At 42.8% G+C, this 26416-nt stretch overlaps 1 protein-coding gene across 25 annotated transcripts in view; it reads left to right on the top strand.

Moving 5' to 3' along the window:
• DLGAP1 (DLG associated protein 1) overlaps positions 1-25741 on the top strand; it is a 1139806-nt gene extending 1114065 nt beyond the window's left edge. For 16 of the 25 annotated variants that reach the window (XM_049901313.1, XM_049901319.1, XM_049901317.1 and 13 more), the window contains 3 exons: positions 14603-14694; positions 18936-19088; positions 22027-25726. In XM_049901313.1, the coding sequence (XP_049757270.1) occupies positions 14603-14694; positions 18936-19088; positions 22027-22236 (455 nt within the window). In that variant the 3' untranslated portion in view covers positions 22237-25726. Of the gene's footprint in view, positions 1-14602; positions 14695-18935; positions 19701-22026 lie in introns of those variants that run through there. The other 9 variants (XM_049901334.1, XM_049901336.1, XM_049901337.1 and 6 more) reach the window with 4 other exon arrangements.
• The last annotated feature ends 675 nt before the right edge of the window (positions 25742-26416 follow it).

The following is a 26416-nucleotide window of genomic DNA, read 5'->3' as shown; positions in this document are numbered from 1 at the left end:
AAGTTGACACAGAACATTAACCATCGCAGTCCTCAAAATAATTTGGAAATTCTGTCTCACAAAATTATTTTTCTTAGCAATACCTTTCTTCCTAAGTAGCTAAACAATACTCAATAAATAGTATTGTCTATACATCTTTTTTTTTTTTTAATATATATACATCGATTGTTGCTGAAAGCTGGTATGGGCACTCACTTGTGAGGGGATAAGCTCTTGCACTCACTGAAGGTACCATATTTTTTACGCAAATAAGAGACATTATATGTTTTTGCCAACTGCACAACCTCCTTGTACATTATTTTCCTAAGTGTGCTCTGAGCGTTATATGCGTGGGTGTGTTATTTGCAAAAATATGTATGGGACTTGGCAGAGAGAGATGAACACCTACCAGAGATAGGGTAGAAAGGATTTCTGTGCTGCTCAGTTGAATACTGTAGATGAGCCCCATGTGCCCCTCCCAGCGCTGGGACAATTCCATTCCACAAACGATTGAACGCTTTCTAAATTTTTCATTCTCTGGAAAATGCAGAATAGGAGCTTCAATCTATTAGTTTTCAGTCTATTAGGATTCCAAAATTCTAAACAGCACAGAGATAAACGATTATGCCTGGGTCAAAGAGTCACCCATCTCAAAGGAGTCCAATCCAAATCAGTGAGGATCTGGCCATAAAGCAGGAGCAGGGACAATATAAGTACATGAAAGAATATGCATCTTGTCCTCAGACTGTGGTCTAGAGACTTTGACAGGTGGCATTTTATTTGCCTTCAGAACAGTTCTCTGGCAGTATCTTGTCCAAGGTCACAGAACACAGAAGTGTCTGATAGAACAGATACAACATGAAAAACGTCTGAAGAGATAATTATACTTTGTGTGTTGCTTGGCACTGTCCTCTGTAAAATGCTCCATACGCATCTGTGTCTGATTCCTTGGCAGCCACAGTTCTCTTCTGATGACCAGCCCTGGAGTTGCAGAGGGCCTTTGTTTTCCTAGTTCTCTGATTTAACCTTTTCTTTTTTCATAAGAGCGGTAGTAAGAAAGAGAGACCAATCCTGTTTCACGGCCATAGACAATTTCTAAGTAACTAGAATATTTTTATTTTTAATCTGTGTGCACCCAGAAAAAAATAGCTTGGATATATAGGTCAAGCACGGATCCATCTTCTCTTAGCCAAGCCCCCTTCTGTGTTCTTAAGGTCTTATACAAGGGGAGCTACACGAGGGAGGTGACTTCTTCACAAAGATCTGGTCTTTAAAGCCATCATGGAAAGATTAATAGGATAGAGTTAGAGAAAGGGAGATTCTAATAATACTTGCTCGCTTTTTTTATGTGGGGTACCAAAATTGTCTCAAATTTGAATAAGTACAAATGTTTGGAAAAGAACTCGTTTGCGCTATGGTAACTCAGAGTACAAATTTTGGGCATGAAGGTGGTTGTAATTATCTTTGTCTACTGAACCAGTCGATTCCAACTCATCGCAACCCCATGTATGTCAGAATAGAACTGTGTTCAGTAGGATTTTCAGTGGCCAATTTTTCAGAAGTAGATTGCCAAGCCTTTCTTCCAAGGTGCCTCTGGGTGGATTCAACCTCTAACCTTTTGGTTAGCAGCTGAGCATGTCCACCTATTTCTCTATCAAAAACCAAGCCCATTGCCATCGAGTCTATTCCAACTCATAGCTCCCTATAGGATAGAGTAGAACTGCTCCATAGGGTTTCCAAAGAGCAGCTGCTGGATTCAAACTGCCAACCTCTTGGTTAGCAGCTGAGCTCTTAACCGCTATGCCGCCAGGGCTTCATTTCTCTATTAGAGAGTTGAAAAGAGTCAGTCTGCTTTTAAATAATTACTCAGTTATCAATTATTTTATGGTGCCATTATACTACTTCTGAAAGCTGCTTCCTAAGGATATTGTTTTGGCATTCTAGGGGCTGGAAAACACTTTCCTAGGTTACCCGAAACTGAGTAAGGGTGGGTAACAAAGGGCCAGCGGAACACAAGCAATACTGGTAGCCTAGTAACCCCAAGCTATCTTTTGAAAAGTATAACTAGAAACTCCTTGGGTGTGTGGAGCTATTATTTTACCTGATAAAACAAAAGCAGAGCAAAGACTTTAGCTCTTGCTTTAAACCTTCAGCCCTCACTTCGATAGTTTGTTTCTGGCTTGATAACAAAATAAGGAGAATCTTCAGCGAGCGGGGGTTCCTCCAAGTCACAGCAGCTGACGGCGCGCTTGTTCTCTCAGCACTCTATGTAAAATGATACAGGCTTTTCCCAGACAATGGGGCCCTTGTGTGAAACAGCTGTCTCAGGAGATGGCTCAGTGCTATTTGACAGGGGCTTGTATGTTACATAGATACGTCTGGTGTTATCTAACCAGGAATGAAACTACCAGATGGGACTGAACGCTTCGAACCCGGAATGCAGCCGGCCGCTGAGGCGGGGGGAAAGGGGAGGCTAGGGTTTCAATTACCGCGTATTGTACTTGGAAATCTACCTTTGTCTCCTGAATGGTGGGCAACTTATATGTGGAATTTTCAGGCTTTATCTGAAGCTAACTGATAAACCTAGAGCGTGTACGGGAGGCAGACTGATTCCACTTTAACTTTGCCCAGTAATAGATTCCAAGTCAGAGAAACTTGGCCTGGGGCCCCCCAAGCCCTGCGCGCCTTGACAGCCAATGTGGGCTGTAATGCAACCTGCCCTGGGGCTTGTGTGGGTTCAGGTTTGCTTACGGAAGCTGTGCACGGCCATTCCTGTGAGGGGCTATCAGCGCAATCTCTGCCCAGTCTTGCCTTTGGTGCGTTTCTGCAGCCCGTGAAATTCTGGGTGCAGATAAGGCAGCAGGCTGTACCTCTGGCATTCCCGAGCCCGGCTGGATGTCCGAGTGGGGAGTGCAGGGCGCATCGTAGCTCTGTTCTGGGTTGGTCTCATCTTACTTTTGATGTGAACTTTCAAAAGAAACGTCCTGCCCCCCCCCACGCCCACCCACCCACCCACCCACACACACACACGCACACTGCCTAGTCCCTCTTTAAGAGCTGGCCAACCTGAGATTAAGTGACCACAGAGGAGGTGGCGATGGAAAGGAACTCGTGTGTGCGGTGTGCTGGGGTTTACCCTTCTTGAGCGCTCAGTTCACTTTACTTTGGGTGGCGCTGGGCACAGGAGGAGCACGTTGGTGCTGGGAGGGCGTCAGGGAACATCTTCAGCCTTGTCCTTTGGCTGGGATGAGAGGGAGAGATATGGCAACCTGAAGGCAGAACCAGGCCTGGAAACATGGCCTGTCCTCAGACCCCTGGTGTTTCCAAACGGCCTCTAATAACACCTGTTGGTCATGTTTTCCAACAGTTATTCCTGTGGCGTAGAATTAACTTCAAACCCAGCACCCACCCTTTCCGAGGGAAATGTAAACTAATTTCATTTCATTCAACTTTCAAGGGCTTAAAAACTGTATTTATCTGTGTGATGTATAAAAAAAAGAAAGAAGGAAAAAAATCTGTTGCCATCAAGTCAATTCTGATTTATGGCAATCGCATGAGTAGAACTACTCCATAGGATTTTCTTTTTAATCTTTATGGAAGCAGATCACCAGGCCTCTCTTCTGAAGTGCTGATGGGTGGGATCAAGCCGCTAGTAGTAGCCGAGTGCAAACTGTTAGCAGCACCCAGGGACGCCGCGTGAGCATGATGTTTCTATTTCATGGCTGGTGTCGGTTGAGATATGGATCAGAAACATAGCCATCTTTTATGACAAGGAATCCTGGAGGGTTATGGGCTGGGGGAAAAAAAACAAACAAACACCAAAATTAGCTGAGTTTTTGAAAATTGTTCTTTAAAAACAAAATGTTTTTCTCCATGTTTTAGTTCTGTAGAGTTCTGGTTTTAGCGTATGGGAAATTTTCTACTTGAGAATTCTATTCTCTCTTCATTAGTTTCAGCTCCTTAAAAAAAAAAGGCCACTGGTTAAAGGCAGAACAGCCACTGTTTGTCAGAAATGAAATGTATCTGTGTCTGCTCCTTGGACCTTTTGTTGACAGCAGCTCTGGATCACAAATGTACTGGAGAGGCAGCTGGGCAGGAGGCTGGAGACATTCTTTTCCACAAGGACACACTCGTAAATAAGAATGTGTTCCACATGGGTCATCCCAGCTCGGTGAAATCGCAGAAATTTAGGCTGACAAGTCTACATGACTTTGAAGTAAGTGGGTGGACCCACTTTTTTTTAATTCCTTTTTTCTCTTTTACCCTAAAGTTTACAACATTAAAAAGAAAAAAGTCAGATGAGTAAAAGGAAGCCAAAACTTGAAGATAAGGAAGTTTAATTCACCCATATACCAGTTTAGTTTATCTCAGATGACTTGGCACTTCCAGCCCAGCCAATACAACCAGCATTATAGATGGAAACCCAAGAGGAATATTATCCCAGCTAAAACTATACTGTGAAATGTTAACACGCTCAGCTGCTAACTGAAAGGTTGGAGGTTCAAGTCCACCCAGAGGCTCCTCAGAAGAAAGCCGTGGGGATCTACTTCAGGAAAATCAGCCACTGAAAACCCCATGGAGCACAGTTGTCTTCTAACACATATGGGGTCACACCATGAGTTGGAATCAACTTGACAGAGGCTGGTAAAAGACTATATTAGCTAACTAGACAAGTTTATAACTTAAAAGGGGCTCTAGATGCAGTAAAATTTAAAAGAATCCAAATGGTTAAGGCCTGGAATGTTGTCGTTAATTAATTTTTCTGGTTAACATAGAGTTTTGTAGCTGACTCAGCTAATTTCAAAATATATTCCTTCAACAAGGTGCTAGGGTTACACAGACATAGTCCATGCCATCAAAGAGTTCATGGTGTGGTTGGAAAGACAGACATAAACCCATCATGCTGGGAAGACTGTGGAAAGGCAGAGACGGAGCTATGCGTGGGAGTCTGAGGAGTGAGGAGGGGAGAAGAGAGAGGTCAGGACAGTTTTCTGGAGGAGGCGAGGAGAGCTGAATCTGAAGAGATGAGAAGGGGGAGGGACTAGTCCAGGGACCCAGGGGGAGAAACTTCCTGACAACCTGGCGTAGTGTGCAGCAGGAACAGAGACACTGAGGAGTGGAACAGCACAGGGAGTTGGGAAACTGGAAACCTGGAGCACTTACAGAGTGAGCCAAGGTAACACTGGGCAGGTGGACCTTCCCTAAAGCCACTGGAGGCAGTTTCAGGCTTATCCCATGGATGATAAGAGACCATGAAAAAGTTTTAAGTGTGGGAATTATATGAAATAAAACTCTCTAGTTCCCTTAATAAAACCAAACCTCCAAGTTGGGCAAGGGAGGGAGAGGATTCATACTGTGGGGGAGGGGGCCTAAGCCTTGGAGCCCTAATTAAACCAACAGAGGAATCCTGAGGGGAAAACGCCTTTGTGGAGACAAGCGGTGCCCAGTGGGTATGTATGCTACTCTGAAGCTGTGTGGTTGGTACACAGTGGAGTTACACATTTGAGAAACCTAAATGTATGAAAAAGTAGTTGAAACTAGGAGAGTGGATGAGCTTACTCAGGGAAATAGGAAAGTGGGTAGAAAAGTGGCTCCAGGACTGAATTTTGTGTTCCACATTTAAAAGCCAGAGTGAGAGGGAAGTCCATAAAGAACAGAGAAGTAAGTTCCAGAGAGAAACAAAGTGAAGCAGGGAGTGTGCTGCGTCAGAAGCAGCAGAGAGGTCCAGGGAGGCAAGAAGGGTGGGGGAAAGCCAGATGCAGTGAATAGAGGAACACATGGAGGTTGAGGAAGTTGAGGAAGAACAGGCATTCTACACTTTGGGGAATTTGGGGTTTCAGAGGGAGAATTTTATATTAGCTGGAAGGGATCATGAGGCTGGGAAGGAATTTTTTCCCTCAGAATGGGAGAGACTCGAGGATGCTTGTAGGCATCTCACTAGCAGAGAGGCAGAGACTGCAGAGAGAGGGACTAACCCAGGGAACCAGGTCTCAGAGGCGCCTGGAGAGAATCAGGCATGGACACAGGTGGATGGGAAGTACAGATGTAAAAATGGGATGGTGGTCCCTCTAATTTTACAACACGGAAGGAGAATCTAGACCAACAGCTCAAGGCTAATTCCTGTGAGGTGGAGGTCAGACTTGCCTCTTCTCTCCACCATTCTTACCAATTCTGATACCAACCATCCCTCCCAAGTCACTCTCTACTTCTCTGCTGAGTTCAATAATTCATTGCAATGGCCACACAGAACTCACAGACCATACTCATAGTAATAGAGTGTATTAGGGAAGTAACAGGTTATAATTCAAGTTCAGGCATGCTCAGGATAGACTTCTTCAATCAGGACAGCCTCTTCTCAGCCATGCCCACAGGCACACCTCTCTCAGGCCTTTGGCCTCTGTTCAGCTCGGGCAAGTGTTATAAAGCTCTTTTACCTCTGCCAATAAGTGCTCTGAGGCACCCTACTCCACCAGCAAGCCTCCTGCCCAAAGGTGCTCAGCTTTCTCACTCCGTGGGCCGGGCCGTCTCCTGCTGGTCTCCTGCCTTGCTGCCATTTCTCTGCTGTCGCTTCTCACAGTCTTCAGTGTTACAGCTCTCTCTCAGTCTCCTGGTTCCGGGAGCTTCTCAGTGCAGGGATCCCAGGTCCAAAGGATGCTCTCTGCTCCTGGCTCTTCTTCCTTGATGGTGGTGAGATCCTCTCCTCCTACGTCTGGGATGGCTTATTTTAAGCTTAGCAGGATCGCAAAACTGGCCAATCCCCTAGGTGGGCCACAATTACCTTATTTGCACAGTCCCACTCAGTCACTTAGGTGGGAGTTACAAGACCATGGCGAGAAAGGCCACACAAAAATGATCCATCACACCACAGTAGACGTAGAAAAGTCTTTAGGGTGGGGGCAGTTAGGGAGACTTAAGGGACTGTGTAGGGGAGTAAGTAAATATTAGGAGAGAAAAAGCATTGAGAGTATTCATGCCTAATTCCTTCTGTTTTCTTCATCTTGTAGGAGGCAAGGTTATTGTTGAAGTTGAGGGAATAGTGGTTGACTTCAGAGTGAATAAAAGTCAGGAAATGAGGATCAGAGGGAGGTCACCTAAAATATCTTGAAGGAGTAACAGGCAGCAATGAAAGATCGGCTGGGTTTGGAGACCACGGGTTGGTTTGTAGAGGCACTAGACCACACTGTTAAGTGCCATGTAGAACAGGGTGGGAATACAGCTCAACAGGCTGGCAGAGTTTATCTGGCATACTCTTTGTACTGGAAGATAGACTTTGTTTTTCAGGAGAAACTGCTGCTAGTGAGGAGCGTTCTGACACTTCATTTTGCAGGCAGTCTGTTTTCTGTGCAAGATTCCAGCTGGGTGGTCTGGTGTTTAGCATTGGCTAAGCATCTGCTTCCCTCTGTGCATCTTTATTACCCTTACTGTTGACCATCATTCTAGCACTGATATGTGGGGGGAATCTGAACCAGACTATACGAAACCAAAACCAAACCCATTGCCATTGAGTTGATTCTGACTATCAAACTTGAAACCAAACCCCTTGCTGTCGAGTCAATTCCAACTCGTAACGACCCTATAGGACAGAGTAGAACTGCCCCATACTGCTGGCCTTTTGGTTAGCAACTAGGCTCTTAACCACTGCTCCTCCAGGGCTCCCGGCTATACCAAGAGGTACAAAAATCTGGGCCCCTGAATAATTTTTATGGATTTTTTTATACATACAGACAAGAGACATTATTCACCCACTCACTGACACTTGTGAGAAACTGCCTGAATAAATGCCACCAAAAATGGGGATATTCAATCAGATTACACTACTGGGGAAAGAGGTCCTCGTGTGAAGTTTAGTGGGAGAAATAATTCCCTGTGAGAGATTATGCCACCTTTTAGTTTCCCAGATGAATGTCCAAGAACTAAAGAATGCAGATAGGATCTATATAATTCCTGCTGCATTCTAGTAATTTACATATATTGTTTTATTAATCAACAATCTTATGAAGATAATGTCATGTCCATATGACAGATGAAGAAAACTGAGTCTGAGGGTATAATAAACTCTCCCAAGATCCTTTGCTGCTAAGTGGTGAAGCTGCTCTTTCCTGATTCCAACACCTCTGCTCTTTCTAGTCACCACAGCACCACTGAGAAGCTGTGTGACCTCAGGGGAGATCACTATAGTCTGATCCCAAATTTTCTCAAATGAAATGACAATGTCTGCCCTGCCTCCCAGAATCTTATGAGGCTCAGATTAGATAAGCATATGAAAGTGCTTTGAAATCCAGGGTGATAATAATCTAAGTAGGCAGATTTTGCAAAGGCAACAGTGATGGCCTTCCAGTAAGTAGCTCTCCTTGGCTTTGGCAGTGAACTAACCCAGACCTTTCCTGTCTACTACCAGCTCTCCCTAAATGTCTCTTGTGGAGTGAGAGGCTCCTAGAATGATAAGAGGGGGAGTTAATGACGAGGCACCCACTTCGTCAACAGAAGGAACTCAGTTCAACAGCATTTCATGGTGTTGTTTTATACTTCCACTGAGCGAGAGACTAAAAAAGAGTTGGGAAGGAAAAGGGAAGGAAGGAAGTGGTCTAAAAAAAAATGACTGTCTGGGTGCCAGTGAGGCGCCTAGGGAGACTAGGCTTACCTATATGAAAAGAATGGCACAGCAAAACAAGGCCTATTATATGATTAAGTATTACACAAATAGATGGGATAAGCCATGGTTAAATAGTGTGCCTGGGGAATACCACACAGATAATTATTCTGAAAGATGCTGTAAGGGGGATGGATGGTAAAAATCTGTCAGTCACATTTGGGTTGAACAATTGGAAAGGCTGCAAGGACACCACAGTATGAAGCACACCCTCCTCCTGGGCTGAGGGTGTTAAGGGGGGCCTTAACCCCCACTCTAGCTTTCAGAGGAAGTCTGTGGCTTAAGGACATGGGCTCTGCTAGTCTGACTGCCCCATCTAAAGCTCTTTCTTTTACACTCAAGAATGCCCTTAGTTGTTACCTTTCTAGGGCCAGAGAAGAGACTTTAATGAACTTATGGATGGGACTGGAATAGGCACTGTCTAGTCCAGCCTACCTCTAGGGAGGGAGAGGGTGGGAGTGGCAATCATCTACTTGATCTGTAGGGCTTCAATTCTTTGGAAACAGAGAGAGAAAAAAAGAAAACACAACCAGAAGCAAATCTGATAAAATGAACATTTGTTTCTTTTCAGGGAGAGTACATACATGGGTGTTTGCTTCATTGCCCTTTGTAGTTTCATGTACAGTCATGCCCTGCGTAACGTCCATTTGGGCAACATCCGACTGTTTGGGCAGCATCTGACCCCATATACATCCATGGGGACCTGGGTTACGAACATCCAACTTAGGAATCAACCCCCATAAAGCCTATTATATTAAAATTTTGAGGTATATACAATGGTTTGTAATGACAGAAGGGCACTACTTTGTGATGCACATCATAACATTAGTATCATCATTATTTTTATTGCATTATTATGTTGAAGATGTAGTGTATCTGAAGTGTCTCTTTAATGTTTTTACGCAGAGAAAGGTAAAGTACACTATATACTAAGACAAACATTTGACTAACTGATGTTAGATATGAACCGTACCTGTTTTGACTTACAAATTTGACTTAAAGACAGTCTTAGGAACAGAAATTGTTTGTAATCTGGGGACTGCCTGGAAATAATATGGTGTTCATACAATATATAAATCACGTAACGTCTTATTTCACAGAACGTATCGTAGACCTTAAGCAATTCATGACTGTATTTTAATTTTTTTCCAAATTAAAAGAAAGTGGCATTATTAAGTAGTAATTTCTAAAACAAGGGGCCCTGGTGGCACAGTGGTTAAGCATTTGGCTGTTAACCAAAAGGTCGACAGTTTGAATCCACCAGGCCTCCTTGGAAACCCTATGAGGCAGTTCTACTCTGTCCTTCAGGGTCACTGTGAGTCGGAATTGACTCGACAGCAACAGATTTGGTTTTGGCTTTCTAAAACAAACTGGTTAGTCCAGATCCTATTTTCATACTGTAACCACATTTTTTGTTTGTTTTCCATTTTTTGGGAGAGGGTGACCAAGAACACTGAATGTTCTCTAACCATCATTTAAAGAGTTCGCTACCCCTTAAAATGTTCAGGAGTTCGGCGGTGCAGTGGTTAAGAGCTTGGCTGTGAACCAAAAGGTCAGCAGTTCAAATCCACCAGCCACTCCTTGGAGACCCTATGGGGCAGTTCTACTCTGTCCTATAAGGTCACTATGAGTCGGAATCGACTCAATGGCAATGGGATTTTTTTTTTTAAATATATTCAATCAAGGTCAGCCCCATCTGCCCCAATACCAATAGTTAAACAAACCCCAAACATTTATATCTATGTTTGGATGTCTGATATCAGCCTTTCCCACTACCCCCCATGGGAATGTAAACTCCATGAAGACAGGACTTCATCTTGCTTATCACTGTATCGTGTCCATCTAGCAGAGTGCCTGGCATGTAGTATGCCCTTTATAAATACTTGTTGAATGGATGAATAAATTCCCAGAGTCCCAAGCACTGTCCCTGCTCCATGAAAACATATTGGAAAGCTTGCCTTGCCTACCAGTTCCCCCACAGATCCCACGAGTCCTTTCAGGTTCCTTTGGTTTTTCAGCCCTGGCTTTGAAGGCCAGGCCAGCCCACCAAGGTTAAATAGTAAATGCAAGGCTAGCCCTGGAAGAAATGCGCTGCATCTTGGGCTCTTCCAGAACTTTCTGACACCAGCTTGGGTTGTTCCCTATGCATGGGGAAAGTCCACACTTGCTACCTGTATATTCACGATTGGGGCCTGACCTTTCTTTTACCTAGCATCCCTGAGAGAAGTATTTTTCTTTCCGTCCTGCTGAAGGTTGGCATTGAATGTTTTAGAGTAGTATCAAAATGACATTAAGATGCTTCTTTCTTCTTTACCAGATATCAGCCTTTTCCTTTCTACTCTTTACTTCCACTGGTATTTAGCTTTTACTATTTATTAATTTCTTACTTTCTCAAGGCATATGTGACAAATACAAAATTTATTTTTAGGAGAAAAAAGTTATTTCATACACCAAGTGAGTGTCTAATGGAAACAAAAAACAAGAAAAGTTTTTAGTACCCAGAAGGGAAAGTATGGAGGGCAAGGAAACAGCAGCTGTTGTCTGCCTGTTTCATGGTCCCACTCTAGGCCCAAATTGTCATCTTGCCGCCCTGCGCCTAGGAAGATCATCACTGGGGCACTGGAAAAGCAAGCAACCTGGAGCCAGTAGGGAATTTCCATCCAAGGAACATAGTGGTGAAAGCCTGGGAAAGAAGAGCCACAGCTCTACACTGGATATTTTTGCTCCAAACCTCGGGGTCTTGCCAAATCAGGCTGAATGAAGAAGGATATCCCTTGTTTTGCTTTCCAGAAAACATCCAAGTTAGCTCCTACCTAATACGGCTGGGTGTGGCCCAGATGATTGATTGTTTGAAGCAGTACTTTCTCCTCAGTTGAGAATCACCATCTTACTCAGCCACTCTTATTATGGCAGTCGGTTATATAGCTCGGTAATACCTGGGTAATTGAGAATCATTAGCTCAAAACTGAGGAGTCCCCGGGTGGTGCAAATGGTTAAGCGCTCGACCATTAACTGAAAGGTTGATGGTTCAAACCCACTCAGAGGCAACCTTGGAAGACAGGCCTGGTGATCTGCTTCTGAAAGGTCACAGCCCTAAACGCTCTGTGGAGTATGGTTCTTCTCTACACACATCGGGTTGCCATTAGTCAGAATCAACTGGATGGCAACAGATACAGGTAGCTCAAGGTTGTGAGGTCTATCAAATTAGCTTGAGTTTCTAGGATAGTTCCCAAGAGCTATGGAATCCCAGCCAGCAAATTGGAGAGCGAGGTACCCTAGATCTAAGCTCCCATGATTCATTCTGAGATTTGCTGATGTCACAATCCTGCCCTTCAGCAAGATAATTCGTACAGATTTCCACAAACCTCAGAGTTTGCCTCTAGCCACATGCTCACTTAGGAAGTGCCTGCTTGATCTACCTTCTCAGATCTGAGACAGATTATCCAAAAAACATACCTGTCCCAGGTAACCAGGATGTCTGGTCACCTTTAGATAATCCAGACTTTGTTTTTCCCTCTTCTCTTCGGACCATGCCAAATGGGGCTCTCACAGTTGACATACCCATAGAAGAAGTATATTTTTCTGATCCTAGGTAATAAAGGGAAACCGTGGTGGCGTCGTGGTTAAGTGCTACGGCTGCTAACCAAAGGGTTGGCAGTTTGAATCCACCAGGAATTCCTTGGAAACTCTATGGGGCAGTTCTACTTTGTCCTATAGGGTCGCTATGAGTCGGAATCGACTCGACGGCACTGGGTTTGGTTTTTTTTTTTTTTTTTAGGTAATAAAGGTCATTTACTGAGTACTTACTATGTATCAGACAGTGTCCTAAGAAATTCGCATACCTTAACTCATTTAATCTTCATAACAACCTTTAAATAGGCACACCTGGCCCCATTTTACAGATGAGAAAACAGAGAGGTTAAGTGACTTGTCCAAGGCCATTTCTGTTAAGTGTTGGAGCCTGGATTCATAGCTTAACTACTATTATCTCCTGTGTCTCAGTATGCTCTCCTTTCTGCTTTGGGGATGCTGAGAAAGAAAGAGAGGTGACCTCACAAATGGATCCCCAAAGATTTTTAACGCAGATTGGAAACAAAGGTGAAAATTTAGGTCTGAGAAATTGTTCCCAGGCGGCTGTCATGGGGGAATTCCTTAATACTAGTGAGTGGGTAAATTGGTTTCCATTTCTGCAGTTCAGCTATTTGGACTGACTGGTGACATATTAGAGAGTTCATAAACGCCTTGAGTTACACTTGTGGAAGAGCTGAAATAGTTGAGTAGCTCCTAGGTATGATGTATATCACAAACCATTATCTAGCCTGACAGTTTTAAATAAACAGAGAAGTCAATAACTAGAAAACCATGGGCCAAAGATGAAGTTTCTTTTTCCTTTGTGTTCTTGCCACCAGACTTTGTGAGGAATGAGATCGAGGAACAGTAAACCGGTTGCCATCTAGTTGACTTTGACTCATGGTGATCTCAGGTGTGTCAGAGTAGAACTGTGCTCCACAGGGTTTCCAGTGGCTGATTTTTTGGAAGTAGATCACCAAGCCTTTCTTTTGAAGTGCCTCTGTGAACTCTAACCTCCAACCTTTCGGTTAGCAGCTGAGCATGTTAACCATTTGCACCACTCTGGGACTCTGAGGTAGAAAAAAACCAAATCAAATCAAACCCATTGCTGTGCAGTCAATTCTGACTCATGGCAACCCCATGTGTTGCAGAATAGAACTGCTCCATGGGGCTTTCAAGGCTATGACTTTTTGGAAGCAAATTGCCAAGCTTTTCTTCTGAGGTGCCTCTGGGTGGTTTTGAACCGTCAACCTTTCCATTAGTAGCCCAGCACTTAACCATTTGTGCCACCCAGGGACTCTAAGGTAGACAAAGATGGATCAAATTCCACTGTGACTCCCAGGCTCTGTAAATTCAGAAGAAGATTGCTTATGTCCTATAATGCACTTCTCCATGAAGATTTCAAAATGAAGCAGTGTCCTTCTGAAAAGCCTTCCTCTGGAGTTTTCTCTCTGGGCAGGGAAGGTGCAAGCGCTGCAGCTCTTCCCTTCCTTCCTGACAGTCAGGCATGTTGAGAACTGCCTGGTGGCAGGGCTCCAGCAGCGGCAGCTGTCTCCAGGTCCTCACAGTGGTGTACTGAGAGCCTTTGCTAACAAAGCCGGCTCAGGGAAGCTCTGGCGGAGGGATGGCGCCCCGCCCCATCTGAGCACACCTGTCACTTGAAAGGTTCTCTCCTGGACTGCACAGGTGACAAGAGGTAGCTTGCAAAGGGGAGTATTTTCAGCACAGTGCATAGGGAATTAAACCTGTATTAACAATAACAGGTCTGTGGAGGGTAAAAGCTAAGACGGTGCTGGCGTTCCCTAGGCAACAGGCTGAAAATGTTCACTCCTTAGAAAATCATTCAACTCGCACAGCTTTTTCCTGACAGCTCCAGTGGCTGAGCTCCGGAAAAATGATGGAGGATGTGGATGGGACATGGTGAGTGCCAAGAGATCCCCCTCCAAGTTAGGGTTGTTTTCTTGGTTACTGTTCTCATGTTTGGGTTCAGATTAGAAAGCCAACCCGGCACACCATGATTGCAGACTCTATCAATCCATAACTATACTGGTAAACACTTGAAATTCATCTCTGCAGTAAAACAAAGAGGGGAAAGTTGTTTGCCTCTTCTCTTGGTAACATCCAGTGCTGTGGTGGAAAAAGTCATTACTCCCAAGAAATATGCATGATGACCTGTTTTTTCCGAGTTGTTTTATTAACCTAAGAACCTCTGTTACATAGACCAATGGAGTAAAAACCGTGGTTGGGCTCTGTGTGTGTGTGTGTGTGCGCGCGCGCGTGTCCATGTGAGCACTCACGCTCTTTTCCCTAATTATTGCAACATAACTTCCTCTTTGCTTTACCAGACTAAATCTCAACAGTGAGGCATAGTGTGTAAACTTCTTGTATGTTTGCTCTTTTCAGTTCTAGGGAAAATCCGAACCGCAGTGGGCAGTGCCCAACTTCTCATGGCCCAGAAATTCTACCAGTTCAGAGAACTGTGTGAAGAAAATCTGGTATGTAACATTCCCCAGTACTACAATTTCTCTGCTAGTACCATGTGAAGAAAGTGCCATCAAGACTGGCCCAGCTAAAGTAAAACTGACTTGGAATCAGGTCAAAGCCGGTTGGGATCTCTCACCTGGAATAGAGAGTTTTCTGATGAATCTTATTTCCTGCTTTTCTTAAAATTAACAATATTTATTTCATACTTATCTAAGAAGAAAAGAAAAGCAAGCTGAAATTCCATTTCCTGCTTTTTGTAACTAAAAATTTTCCATTTTTTGACTTTCACTTGACATCCCTGATTTTATTGTTCTCATCAAAAGATGAAACAGCCTGATATTTCAAAAAATAATATTACCAAAAACATTTTTTTTGATAGTGATTTTCTTTCTAAAATAGTAGTCAGTGACCGTGCCCCAGAGTACTCAGTTTCAACTCCACAGCCAGAGGCGGGGGGCATCACAAAGTGGAGGCTTGATCTCCCTGAGACAGAAAAATAATTCATCCTTCTGAGATGGAGAGATATATACATGCACACACACAAAAACTATCAACAATAACATTTTTAAAATTGTGTACAAACTAAAAGAGAAAGAGCTTCCTCACATTCGCCCCCCCCCCACCTTTTTTAATTGCTACTATCTCTACCAATGTGATTCCACCAGAACACCTTTAAAGCCCAATCATTGTTCTAGCTGAATATACAACCAAGAGTAAGAAAAGCAACTTATTTTGTGGAAATTGAAAACATGATTCTTTGCCATCTAATTGACCCAAAGTATGATTTTTAGAGCTTAACCACTTCCTTTTGCTAAAGACAACAGAGACTGAAAGGGGTTTATCTGGACAGGGCTCAACCACAAGGAAATATAAAACATGGCAGAAGTTGTTGCTCGTCATCCCTCTTTTCCAGGCTTTTCTTTTCGTAACCTCCCTTTGGGGCTACCCCTCTACCCATCTATAGTTTGTTTTCCTCTCCATCAACAAAAATTACCTGACACTTCTTCCACCTTCTCAGAAGTTCTATTCCGGATTATGAGATAATTTATATTACTAAGTTTAGTGATCGGTGAATTCGATTCAACAAATATTTTATTGAGCTTCAGCTATGTGCCAGGTACAGAATTCCTGCTAATTTACAAACTTGCAAATGTGGTACAGATCCTAAGTAACACAACTATTCATTCTCCTTTAAATGCAAGAAAACTCAAATAAAGCCATATTTCTCAATGGCCACTAGGTCCATCTGGAGGCCAGCACGTACACACCACAGGGCAAGCACAGCACACTTTGCTTAAAACATTTATATATAATCAGCAAGTGTATTATGAAGTAGAATGCAAACACGGTGCAGATTTTAAAGATGAAATTCCTAATGAAGTTTTTAGAAGAATTTGCAGATTTGTAGGAACTGTTAACCTTGTTGGAAACTCTGGTGGCATAGTGGTTAAGTGCTACAGCTGCTAACCAAAGGGTCAGCAGTTCGAATCCACCAGGCGCTCCTTGGAAACTCTGTGGAGCAGTTCTACTCTGTCCTATAGGGTCACTATGAGTCGGAATCGACTCGACGGCACTGGGTTTGGTTTTGATTAACCTTGTTGAAGTGGGCCTTTTGATATTTCCCAGGATTTGGGTTTGCATTCCTAGGCCACTAGAGGAACTTAGGTAGCAAGATGTGCACAGCACTGTTAGAGGACCACCAAGGCAGAGCCACCCTAGGGAGGGCCACTGATGCTGGCCAAACCTTGCTCCAGACACCATGCTAACAGCTTTTAGATTTATGATCTGATTAAACCGTCAAAACAACGCTATGGAGTGATAGTGACCTTATTTTTACAATGATTTTACAGATGAGGAAAATGGGAATTGAAAGGCAAAGTAACTTGGCCAAGACCAAGACCACATGGCAAAAGGCAGAACCAAGGTTCAAATCCAAGACTGGCCTCCCAATCCCTGTTAATCCAATCCAGGATTTGAGTTCCACTCCTCACCCTCCTAGAGAAGACAGCTCTGAGTCAGCTCCAGCCCTCACTTCAGCAGGAATGAAGGCAGCCTGGTAGTGAGTGGCTCTCTTCGGTCAACAGAGGCATAAAAGTAGCCCTGATCGATTTAGTATAACATTGGTCAGAACACAGACCCAGCTCTCCTTCCTTGAGTTCTTACCCTGAAGAGGAGGAAGATAATAGCTCTTTACTGTTAAGCCAGTTACACAATTCTCAGGCTTAGAATAGATAGATGACAGTTGGCTTTTTCCAGCAAAACTAAACCAAGACCCAGCTCTCCTCATCCTTCCACACCCACCCCCCAACCTCTGATCACCAAGAAGACTTTCTTTAGATGAAGGGGCCTGCTACTGCTGCTTCTTGTGCCACACGACAGATGTCACGTGGCACACTGATTCTGAGGTTGGCTCTTTCTCCCTCAGTTCCCTCATCCATCCTCTTAATAACATGGGTGCAATGAGATTCTTACTGAGAAGGGAATCAATTGCCCATGATACAGAATTAAACAAACCCTCTGGACTCATTGAGCTATCATTTCACGCATTGATGCACTGAAACAATTTAGCAAATGGGGCTGGTGACATCTGAGCAGTTTAGTTTTTAGTTACCAATAAGATAAGGACAAATATATTGGAAGTCCATTTGAGAGGTATGTTGTCAAGCTATTATCTGTCTATTCTGAATCTAGAGATTGAGAAACTTTTTTTAGTTTAATAAGTGAAAATACTACAGAAGAAACCCTCTAGTTAATTCTAATCATAAGAACAGATTTTCATCCTGAAGCAAGCACTTATGAACTTCAGAATTTACTTCTTCCAGTAAATTTCAGAGCTATGGGTATTTTTAGAATTATAAGTTTATAAATACATCTTCATTTGTGTTTATTTTGAAGCCAGACCAATAACACTAGCCCATCGTGGGACAAAAAGTTCTTGCCAGCCTATTAACATCGATAGTCACCGACCTTGCGCTTTCTGAAACTCTGATATCTGTTTCTATTAGGGGCTAGTTTTAAAAGTACAAACAAGTCTCAGATGACTATGTGCCATGAGGTTCCACAGTCAATCCAGTGGTCTGGAATTCCAGAAGTAACCAAAATTGACCCAGCTGGGAACCCCTGACTTATGGAGACTCTTCCCTATACCACCTAGGGTGCCTTTAGCTACTGTTGCAGGCACTTTCAGGCTATTTGTGTTTTTTCTGCCTTGACTCATATAAACGAGCAGTTCACACTTTCTAGCACTTGTCAGGGATATGTGGGTGGGAGTAAAGAAAGTCAATTCTTAAGCACTGGAGAATATTTAATATTATCTAGCAAATGTGTCATTACAGACATATATACGTATAGCTTGTGTTCTAGCACTTGATATGTTATGGTCAATTTAAAACAATTTAAGTTTCAAATGTTTTTGTCAATGCAGTCATATGATAAAATGGCTTCTTATATTGTAACATCTTAATTATTAGGCACATAATACTTGGAAAATCCAGTTATTTTATTACTCTTCATCATTTATTTACCCTAGTATTTGATTCGAACCAAACCTGTTGCCTTCAAGCTAATTCCTACTCACAGCCACCCTATAGGACACAGTAGAACTGCTTCATAGGGCTTGCAAATCTGTCATTTTTATGGAAGCAGACTGCCATGTCTTCCTCCCAAGGAGCAGCTGGTGGATTCGAACTGCGGAACTATCGGTTAGCAGCAGAGCGCTTGACCATTGCGCCACTAGGGTCACTATAGGGTCACTGTGAGTCGGAATTGACTCCTCAGCAACAGGTTTTGGTTATTTCCCTCAACGTGAGTATGAAAACTAATCTTAGTTTGGATTTCTTCTTTGTTCTCTGAATAAGTTGGGTGGCATGGAGTCGAATACAAACTCTAACAATGCTATACAGCATTTTTTTTAAAGACGGTATTTCCACTTAAATACAGTGTTTTTAAGTGCATCATGGGTAGTAGATGACAAATTGTGGAATTTTCCCAATTGTTTAGACCCTCCCAGAACACAATGACGGATGTTGTAATACAACAGAAGTTTTATAACCTTGACATTTGAGAATCACTGACTCAAAGTGGATGGGTGTGTAAAATTTCCATTTGTAGCCTTCCTTTTTATCTACTGTCTGAAATCCAAAAAGCACTCATCCTCCTCATATTCTCTGAAATACTGAAAATACCACTTTGGTACTTCGCCTCTGTCACAGATTGCCTCTAAAGCATGACCGTTTTTCTTTCTCTTGTACAGAACCCCAGTGCTCATCCAAGGCCCACCTCCCAGGATTTGGCGGGGTTTTGGGACATGCTGCAGTTGTCCATCGAAAATATTAGTATGAAATTTGATGAACTTCATCAGTTAAAGGCCAATAATTGGAAACAGATGGATCCTCTTGACAAGAAGGTAGAACAATGTAGATTTTGTATGGTTCATTTAAAAACCTGCACAAACACTGGACAGTCTAAATAGGCTTCTGCATTCAGTCCTGCGGTTTACAATGTGAAATGGAGCTGATATCATATCAATTTCATTGTAATGACAATGTTGACATAGTAATCATTTGGGAAATTATCTGTAATATGTTTCAGGCATATTTTTAAAGAGAAACCATGTCTTTGTGTATCAGAAAATGGGAATGTGGCTTTTTTTTGTTAATTAAACTTTAAGTTAAACCATTTTAGTCACTGGAAGGACTGCCTCCATTTTGCTTTTTAAACTAAAATAAATGACATCTTCAATGCATGATGACAGAGAGCAAGAGTTCAACTTTCTTGCAGCCCTAGGTTGTGCTTCCGAGAGAAGTAGGAAGCCCTGAAAAATAGCTGACTTTGATAATGACTTCATAAATATAGTAATAAAGAAATCACTGTTGTTCAAGTCTAAAATTACACAACCTGGAGTTTCACCGTAATCATAAATGTTGGGATTTTTTTTTTTTCCAGAAGAGTTTTACTTTTTGTTGATTTGCCTTGGGGAAAATTGCTCACGGGGTTCCTCATACAACAGCTTAGAAATAAAGACTTAAATCCTTTAATTTGTAAACTGTAATTTTCACATTTGACTATGGTGGTCACACCAGGCTCAAACAGGTATCCAGTGTTCCCTCCCTGGGCTGGCCTGTCATGCATGACTTTTTTAACCCTTTGCTTTCTTATGGCCTGAGATCAAAGTTTCATGAAAATCAACTTCTAAAAACCAGGAACACCTATTCCCTTGGTGACCCTGCCCCTTTCAAGTCTTCTCACCTATCAGAGAGCAAACAGTAACCCAACCCATCCTGCGGCTGCCCACCAGGGTATTAGGGTTCTTGGGTCAGTGGGTTCCCAGGAGAAATCTAGTCCCAAGAACAGACAGTCCATAGGGGGCAGGAGGGTAACGCTCTTATCAGAGTCCCCAGCTCCAAGTTCATCACCATCAGACTGGGGATTTTAGTGTTAAGCGTGAACGTACCATTGATGTCTGTGTGTTGTCTCACTTGCAAAGCCAACACTTGCACCCAGTGTCGTTTTCTCTAAACTGTGTTTCAAATTCTCTGCTAAATAAGCTTTTAAGCTGGTCTTATTTAAGAAAACATGACAGATGTACACACACACTGGTAATTTAGGTTTCAGAGCTGAATCTCATGATTTCTCATTCATTGATTTAAATAAAAAAGACTTAATATAATGTAGAACAAGGAAGGAAAATATGACTAGAAAATTTCCAGTATTCATACTTTAAAAAATATCCACTGTAATCCAACAGTGAAGATTTCTTAAATGTCCCAAAGAAGTGATGCTATGTAATCTATTGATATTTGCACAGTATGGTATCAGTTGATTCCTAAATTTTTATACAGTTTATCTATGAAGTCCCTGGGTGGTGCTAATAGTTAAGTGCTGCACTAGTAGCTGAAAGGTTCAAGTCCACCCAGAGGCATGGCCGAACATCACAGCCACTGAAAACCCTATGGAGCACACAGTTCTACTGTGACACACACGGGTCGCCACTGGTCAGAATAGACTCGAAGACAACTGGTTTTTGGCTTTTGGTCTATGATCAGAGCTTTTCAAACCCCCATGAAGCTGAGAGGAAACAAATGAACAAAAACACTCAGAGTTGGTGGAATGGTGTTCTGTACTTTGTGCTCCCCTTTTTTCTCCCTCAGGCCACGCAGACTCCATCTTAACCGGAAATGGCAGAGTCGTGAGTTTAACTAGGCACTTGGCCCTCTCACCAAAGAGGAGCTGCTGTGATGAGCTGAAGTGTTGGCATATAATATGCCCTTTGAAAAGTCATAGAATCCATGTCTTAGGACAATTTTCACATTTAGAGTTATGAGAAGTTGAGCGTACTTTATTTAAAATGAAAACATCAAATTTACATGGACCTTTTCGCAGCCTGAGAAGTCAACATCCTTTTCCTAAAAATCTTTCGTGGTTTAGATTCCCTTTCCCGCTGCACTTTTTTTCCTGCCAAGGTGATGAATGGCTTTTGTTTTTTCACTGACATTTAAAATATCTAATCATCTTAGAGTTTGCCGCTGTTAAGAGGATGACCTCTCTCAGTTCTGTGTTATGTTTTCGTGGCACAGTTTCTTCCCCGTGATTGGAATTGCCTTTGGGGCACCACGCTCATCCCGAGGTCCCTAAGGATGTGTGAGGAGCCATCTTGGAAGACTCCACTCCCAAGTGTAGGAAATATTAGCGTCCTCCCTCTCCCGGACACTGTACAGCACATTGCTTGTGTGTTTGTGTGTGGTGTGCAAAAGGGTATATACTTCACTGTGCATCAACAAATCTGAGGAACACAGCCGTTTACTCTTACAATCTCTTCTACTCTTTTGGTTACTTAGGTCGGGGGGAGGGGAACCAGGGTGGGCCCGGGAAGGAGGGTGGTGATGTTAAACTCTGAACTAAGCTTGCACCCACAATGGCCTCCTTAGAGGGGATGCAGAGTTCTAGGATGCTGCTGTGGCTGCTCTCCTTGCCCATCTCTGGCACCAGGAAGAGTCTGGAGTCTCCAGAGAGAAGCACACTCAATGTGCTGGGAGCGGCGGCCTTTCCACTGGGGGGCCTTTTAAATACCCACATCCTTACCTTGGAGAGAACTAGTTCTGCAATCCAGCCTTACCCGTGGCCTTAAGCTTTCCGATACTTTTTTTTCCCCCTGCATCTTTTGAATACCCAAGCCAGAATAATGAAGAAAAAAAAAAAAACTTTTTACAGTGTGCAGATAAGAACTAACCGCCCTTAGGGCTTAAAAAAAAAAAAAATGTGTGTTCTAACTACTGACCTATCCAGTTTTTCCCAAGCTTGTCCTGAGAAGCTGTGTAATGTCCTGAACCTTCTGCTTTGATCAGGAGAGAAGGGTCCCTCCTCCAGTGCCAAAGAAGCCGGCGAAGGGCCCCGCGCCGCTGATCCGGGAGCGCTCGCTGGAGAGCTCGCAGCGCCAGGAGGCCCGCAAGCGCCTGATGGCTGCCAAGCGCGCCGCGTCCGTCCGCCAGAACTCGGCCACCGAGAGCGCGGAGAGCATCGAGATCTACATCCCTGAGGCGCAGACCCGGCTCTGAGGCCTGTACCCGCAGCCCCGTCCCGTCCCGTCCCGTCCCGTCACCACCGAGTGTCTGTCCTCCTCTCTCCTCCTCCTCCCCTTTCTCAGCCCTCCGCCTCTCCCCTCTGCCCCTTCCGAGACCATGTGTCAATGAGCTCGGTGACGTCCACCGTTGTGGTATAGTTGTCAGTTTTGCAGGAGCTGTCCTCCAGTCACCCCTGCCCCGGGACATGTTCGCCCATATTCTTCACGGAGCTTTGACCCTTGTCCTGATGCTGTCGCCCTGCCTCATACACGACCCTTTTTTTTCTTGGCAAAACCAAACACACCTGTATAGAAACGGCACCTTAGGTCCCGCGCCATCCTCAGTTCTCTAAAGCTAGTCTGTTCTAGAGCTCAGCAATATCAAACCATAGGGTGTTTCAGCAATCCAGTATCACAGGGTGATCCTCTGGGACTCTACCGTCTTCCACATGAGGAAACTAGGGCTCGGATTCCCTTTTTTCCCCTAAACGGCTATTGTTTTTCAAAGCAGATGGAGCACTTTGTTTCCAACCTCAGAAATCACACCATCTCACCGGAAATAAGGATTGACACACAGAGAGTTCAATAAGACGGCTCGGGGATGGGGGTCTGGGCCGTGTAGTTTGAAGGGGGCTGCAGGGGCTGACATCTCCAGGGATTCCTGCACCACTCACAGTTGCACGGCCTGCGTCACTGTTGTTTTATCAATCACAGCTTCAAACGTTCAATCAGCAGAAGATTGTCAATTCGATCTTTCAGGGAAATCAATCTATTCTGAAAGGCAATAAAAAGACGGAAAAGGACACATTGTTGGTTTCAGACAACACTTAGAGATTTTTTTTTTTTGTCCTGTTATTAAGAACAAGGAGCCGTGGTGGCGCAGTGGCTAAAGCGCTTGGCTGCGAACCTAAAGGTCAGCGGTACTAACGCACCAACTGCTCCAAGGGAGATAGGTGCAGCAGCCTGCTTCCGTCAAGATTTACAGCTTTGGAAACCCTGCGGGACAGTTCTACTCTGTCCTCTAGGGTGGCTAGGAGTTGGAATTGATGCGAGGACAATGGGTTTTGAATTACTAAGAACACTTAGACCTGAAATGTTTCATCCACTTTTATTGTAATATGTATATGTTGTGGTGGCAGTGGTTTTTAAAGGAGAAAGCCTTGGTTCCATTAATTTGTTAAGTGTCCAGCATGGTGGGGCTACCCGATTAGGCGTTAGTAAGTGCACAGTGCACGTCTGCTTGTGAATGCCGTAAATGGCAGCAAGGCTGTTTTCAGAGAGAAGTTTGGGTTTTCCTATCATCCTTTTGAATGCTACACATCTGTCTATTTTAACCCAGTCGTTTGTGTTTCAGACATATTTTCTACTTTAGTTTCCTCTTTCTACTTACTATATAGAATCTGTCGTATCATTCCTCACCTATCAATAAGGATTTTGTCCTATGCCAAACAGATAAAAACAAGTTTTTAACCCAATTTTAAAAAAAAAAAAATAGCCAAGCTCATTCCAAAGAGCTGTTTCTGTCATCTTGAGATTCCCGTTAGCGAGAAAAGAAGGTTGACCTGCGGGATTCAGCAACCATGAGGAGGGAGGAAAGTCGGACTCAAAAACACTGAAAGAAATCCAGGCTTTTGGCAGAGAATGCAGCTTTACAGTTTTGGTCAGGACTGATGGGCAGCATGCCCTCTGCATCTAGCTGCGGTTCTTGTTAAACGCCCTTCCTTGTAGCAGTTTAAACATTTAGAATGTGGCAATCTTAAAGTGTCACTGGCGTTTTATGTCCAGCTCACACCCTAAACCATTAGAAATTACCGTGGAAAAATGAAAGACTTTTAAAACCATGCATAAAATACTCTTGCAACAGAGAAGCTTTTTAAAAATACACTCTCATAGCCAGGTGCTAATTTAATTTTATTCGTGAAATTAAGAGAGGCGATGGATTCTGGCAACAAATACCATCATGAACATGTAAAACCACTAGGGAATTCGCACCTCACAGAGCCATTGATGCTTTGAGCTATCTCTATAAACAGGGCACAAATGTTTACTGCTGTGGTTTACAAGAAAAGGGCTACTAACATTTTAAAACCAACCAACTTTTAACTAAGGAGAGCAAAGCACCTTGAGTGCTTTGTAAAATTGGAGCATGCAGAGATCTTGAGCTTCAAGTTTTTGCCAGTTTTTAAAAGAATACACCTTTTCTTTACCTTGTAGCAGCAATGAAAGGTCACACGATGTTTGCATCCAGTAACGCCGACTGCCACCTTGGGTAGCCTATGGTTGCGTTCAATACCGAAAATGACTTGGAACTCACAGGTTAACAGGAAGGAAGCGGCATCCATTTGGCGATTCACATTCACAACTGCAGCTCAGTGCCCTGAGGTAGAGCTAGGGTTTGGATTAAGAAATATATCGATAAAACAGTTGAAGATCATCCTACAATGTTTTCTTTGGAAACCGATTTAGCCCAGGATATTTTAAAGAGAGACAAGTGAAGGCCTATTTATCTTGGAATGGTATTTGTATATTCATATTTTTGGTAAGAATTTTAAATCTTTTAGCTGAATGACTACTTGTTCATATGTGAACAGGGCATCACGACCTTTGCCTTCCTTAATACAATTTAAATTGTACAAACACTTTATAAAAAGCTAATTCTTGATGTTAAAAAAAACATGGCCCCAAGCAATGCTGCTTGTTAACCACTTGACCCCTTAAACTAACATTCATGAGCATAACCTTTGTTACACTGTTCTTTTTGATGTAATTTGTAGTAATGTTTTTTAGTTCATAATGGAAAATGTATGTACCCTGGAAAATTATTTTGTTTAACTTTGGTATAAAGCTGTTGGGCATTTTCTTGGGGAGGGGGGATTACAAAAGAAAAGTTTGTCTCCCACATCAAAAAAAAAAAAAAAATTCAAAGAAATTAAGTATTTATTATATTTTTTGCAGGTGTTTCCATACAACTCACATAACCTTTTTGTAAAGAGAGATGAAGAAATGGATTAAAGATTTTTAATATTTGAAATGGTAAATAGAACTAATTTATTTGTAATATATTTCTGTTATTTATAGATGTTTCCTTAATGTTTTACTGTGCGTTACCACTTTAATTTCAGCCTTATCCTTGTGAATTTACCATTTCTTTTTTAAAACATGTCTAGATGCATATTTTAAATAACTGGAATGTAAATCACTAGCATATCTGAATTCCCAAATGTAATTTTTAAAAAATTATTTTGGTTTGGATAAAAAAAAAAGATTCATTTGAAAGCCTTCAGATGGAGGGGTGGGGAACATTTTTATGGCTTTGTGAATTGGAATTTCATAGGCTTATTTACCTAGATTGTGTGTGGGCAAAAAAATAAATAACTGTAAATAGATGAATGTTTCCCATAATGTAAAAAGAAGAAATTAATAAAATAATTAATGCACCGCTTTCAGGTCTGTGTGTTTTCACTACTGAGTCCCACTTCTTCCAAAATATGGTGTCTTTTGCGGGGGGAGTAACTAAGTAATTATGAAGCATACGGTTCTAAGTTTCATTATAACAACATGTACGAAAGTCGTTGCTGAGAAGGTAGGTAGATCTTGCATCCTATACAAGGAGTTTAAAAACTGAAGAATGGGAAGTTCTTACATTCTGAGGATCAAATGCACATGTAAGTTTCAGGTCGGGAACAGCAAGTACTGCTTTGCAGTGAGGGTCGCTATATTTTATGAAAGAAGTCATTAACCTCTCAAACATGTGCAAATCTATGTGTATTTTCCCCTCTTTGGCTCCTTTGCATACATTCCATCAATTTTGTTTCCTACACAGCCCTCAAGGGCAAGGAGAGTCATAATGATGCTGTGTGATTTTCATTTCACCCGGCAGTGAAAGACTGTGTTCACTGAGGTTTGCTAATTTGCCCGATGTGACACAACTAAGTGACAGATTGGAGTCCGAAATCCAAGCCTCCATTCGGCTCCTTCTCCAGGTGCCGTCTCTATCATTCTTCCCGCATCTAAGATCAGTAATTGTCAATTTTGTCTGGGTTAAATCTAGGTTATATTTGTATAAATTTATGCACAAAAATACACATTTACCCAAAAAAAGATAAATTGGCATGTTTTATGATGTGGACTTGGGTTCATCTGCTGCCTGAAAAGGTCACAACTCCAAAACCGGG

This window comes from Elephas maximus, chromosome 11 (genome assembly GCF_024166365.1).
Source record: "Elephas maximus indicus isolate mEleMax1 chromosome 11, mEleMax1 primary haplotype, whole genome shotgun sequence".
Lineage (NCBI taxonomy): Eukaryota > Metazoa > Chordata > Mammalia > Proboscidea > Elephantidae > Elephas > Elephas maximus.
Note: the sequence above shows the minus strand (reverse complement) of the source record. Positions and strands in the feature narration are given on the sequence as shown.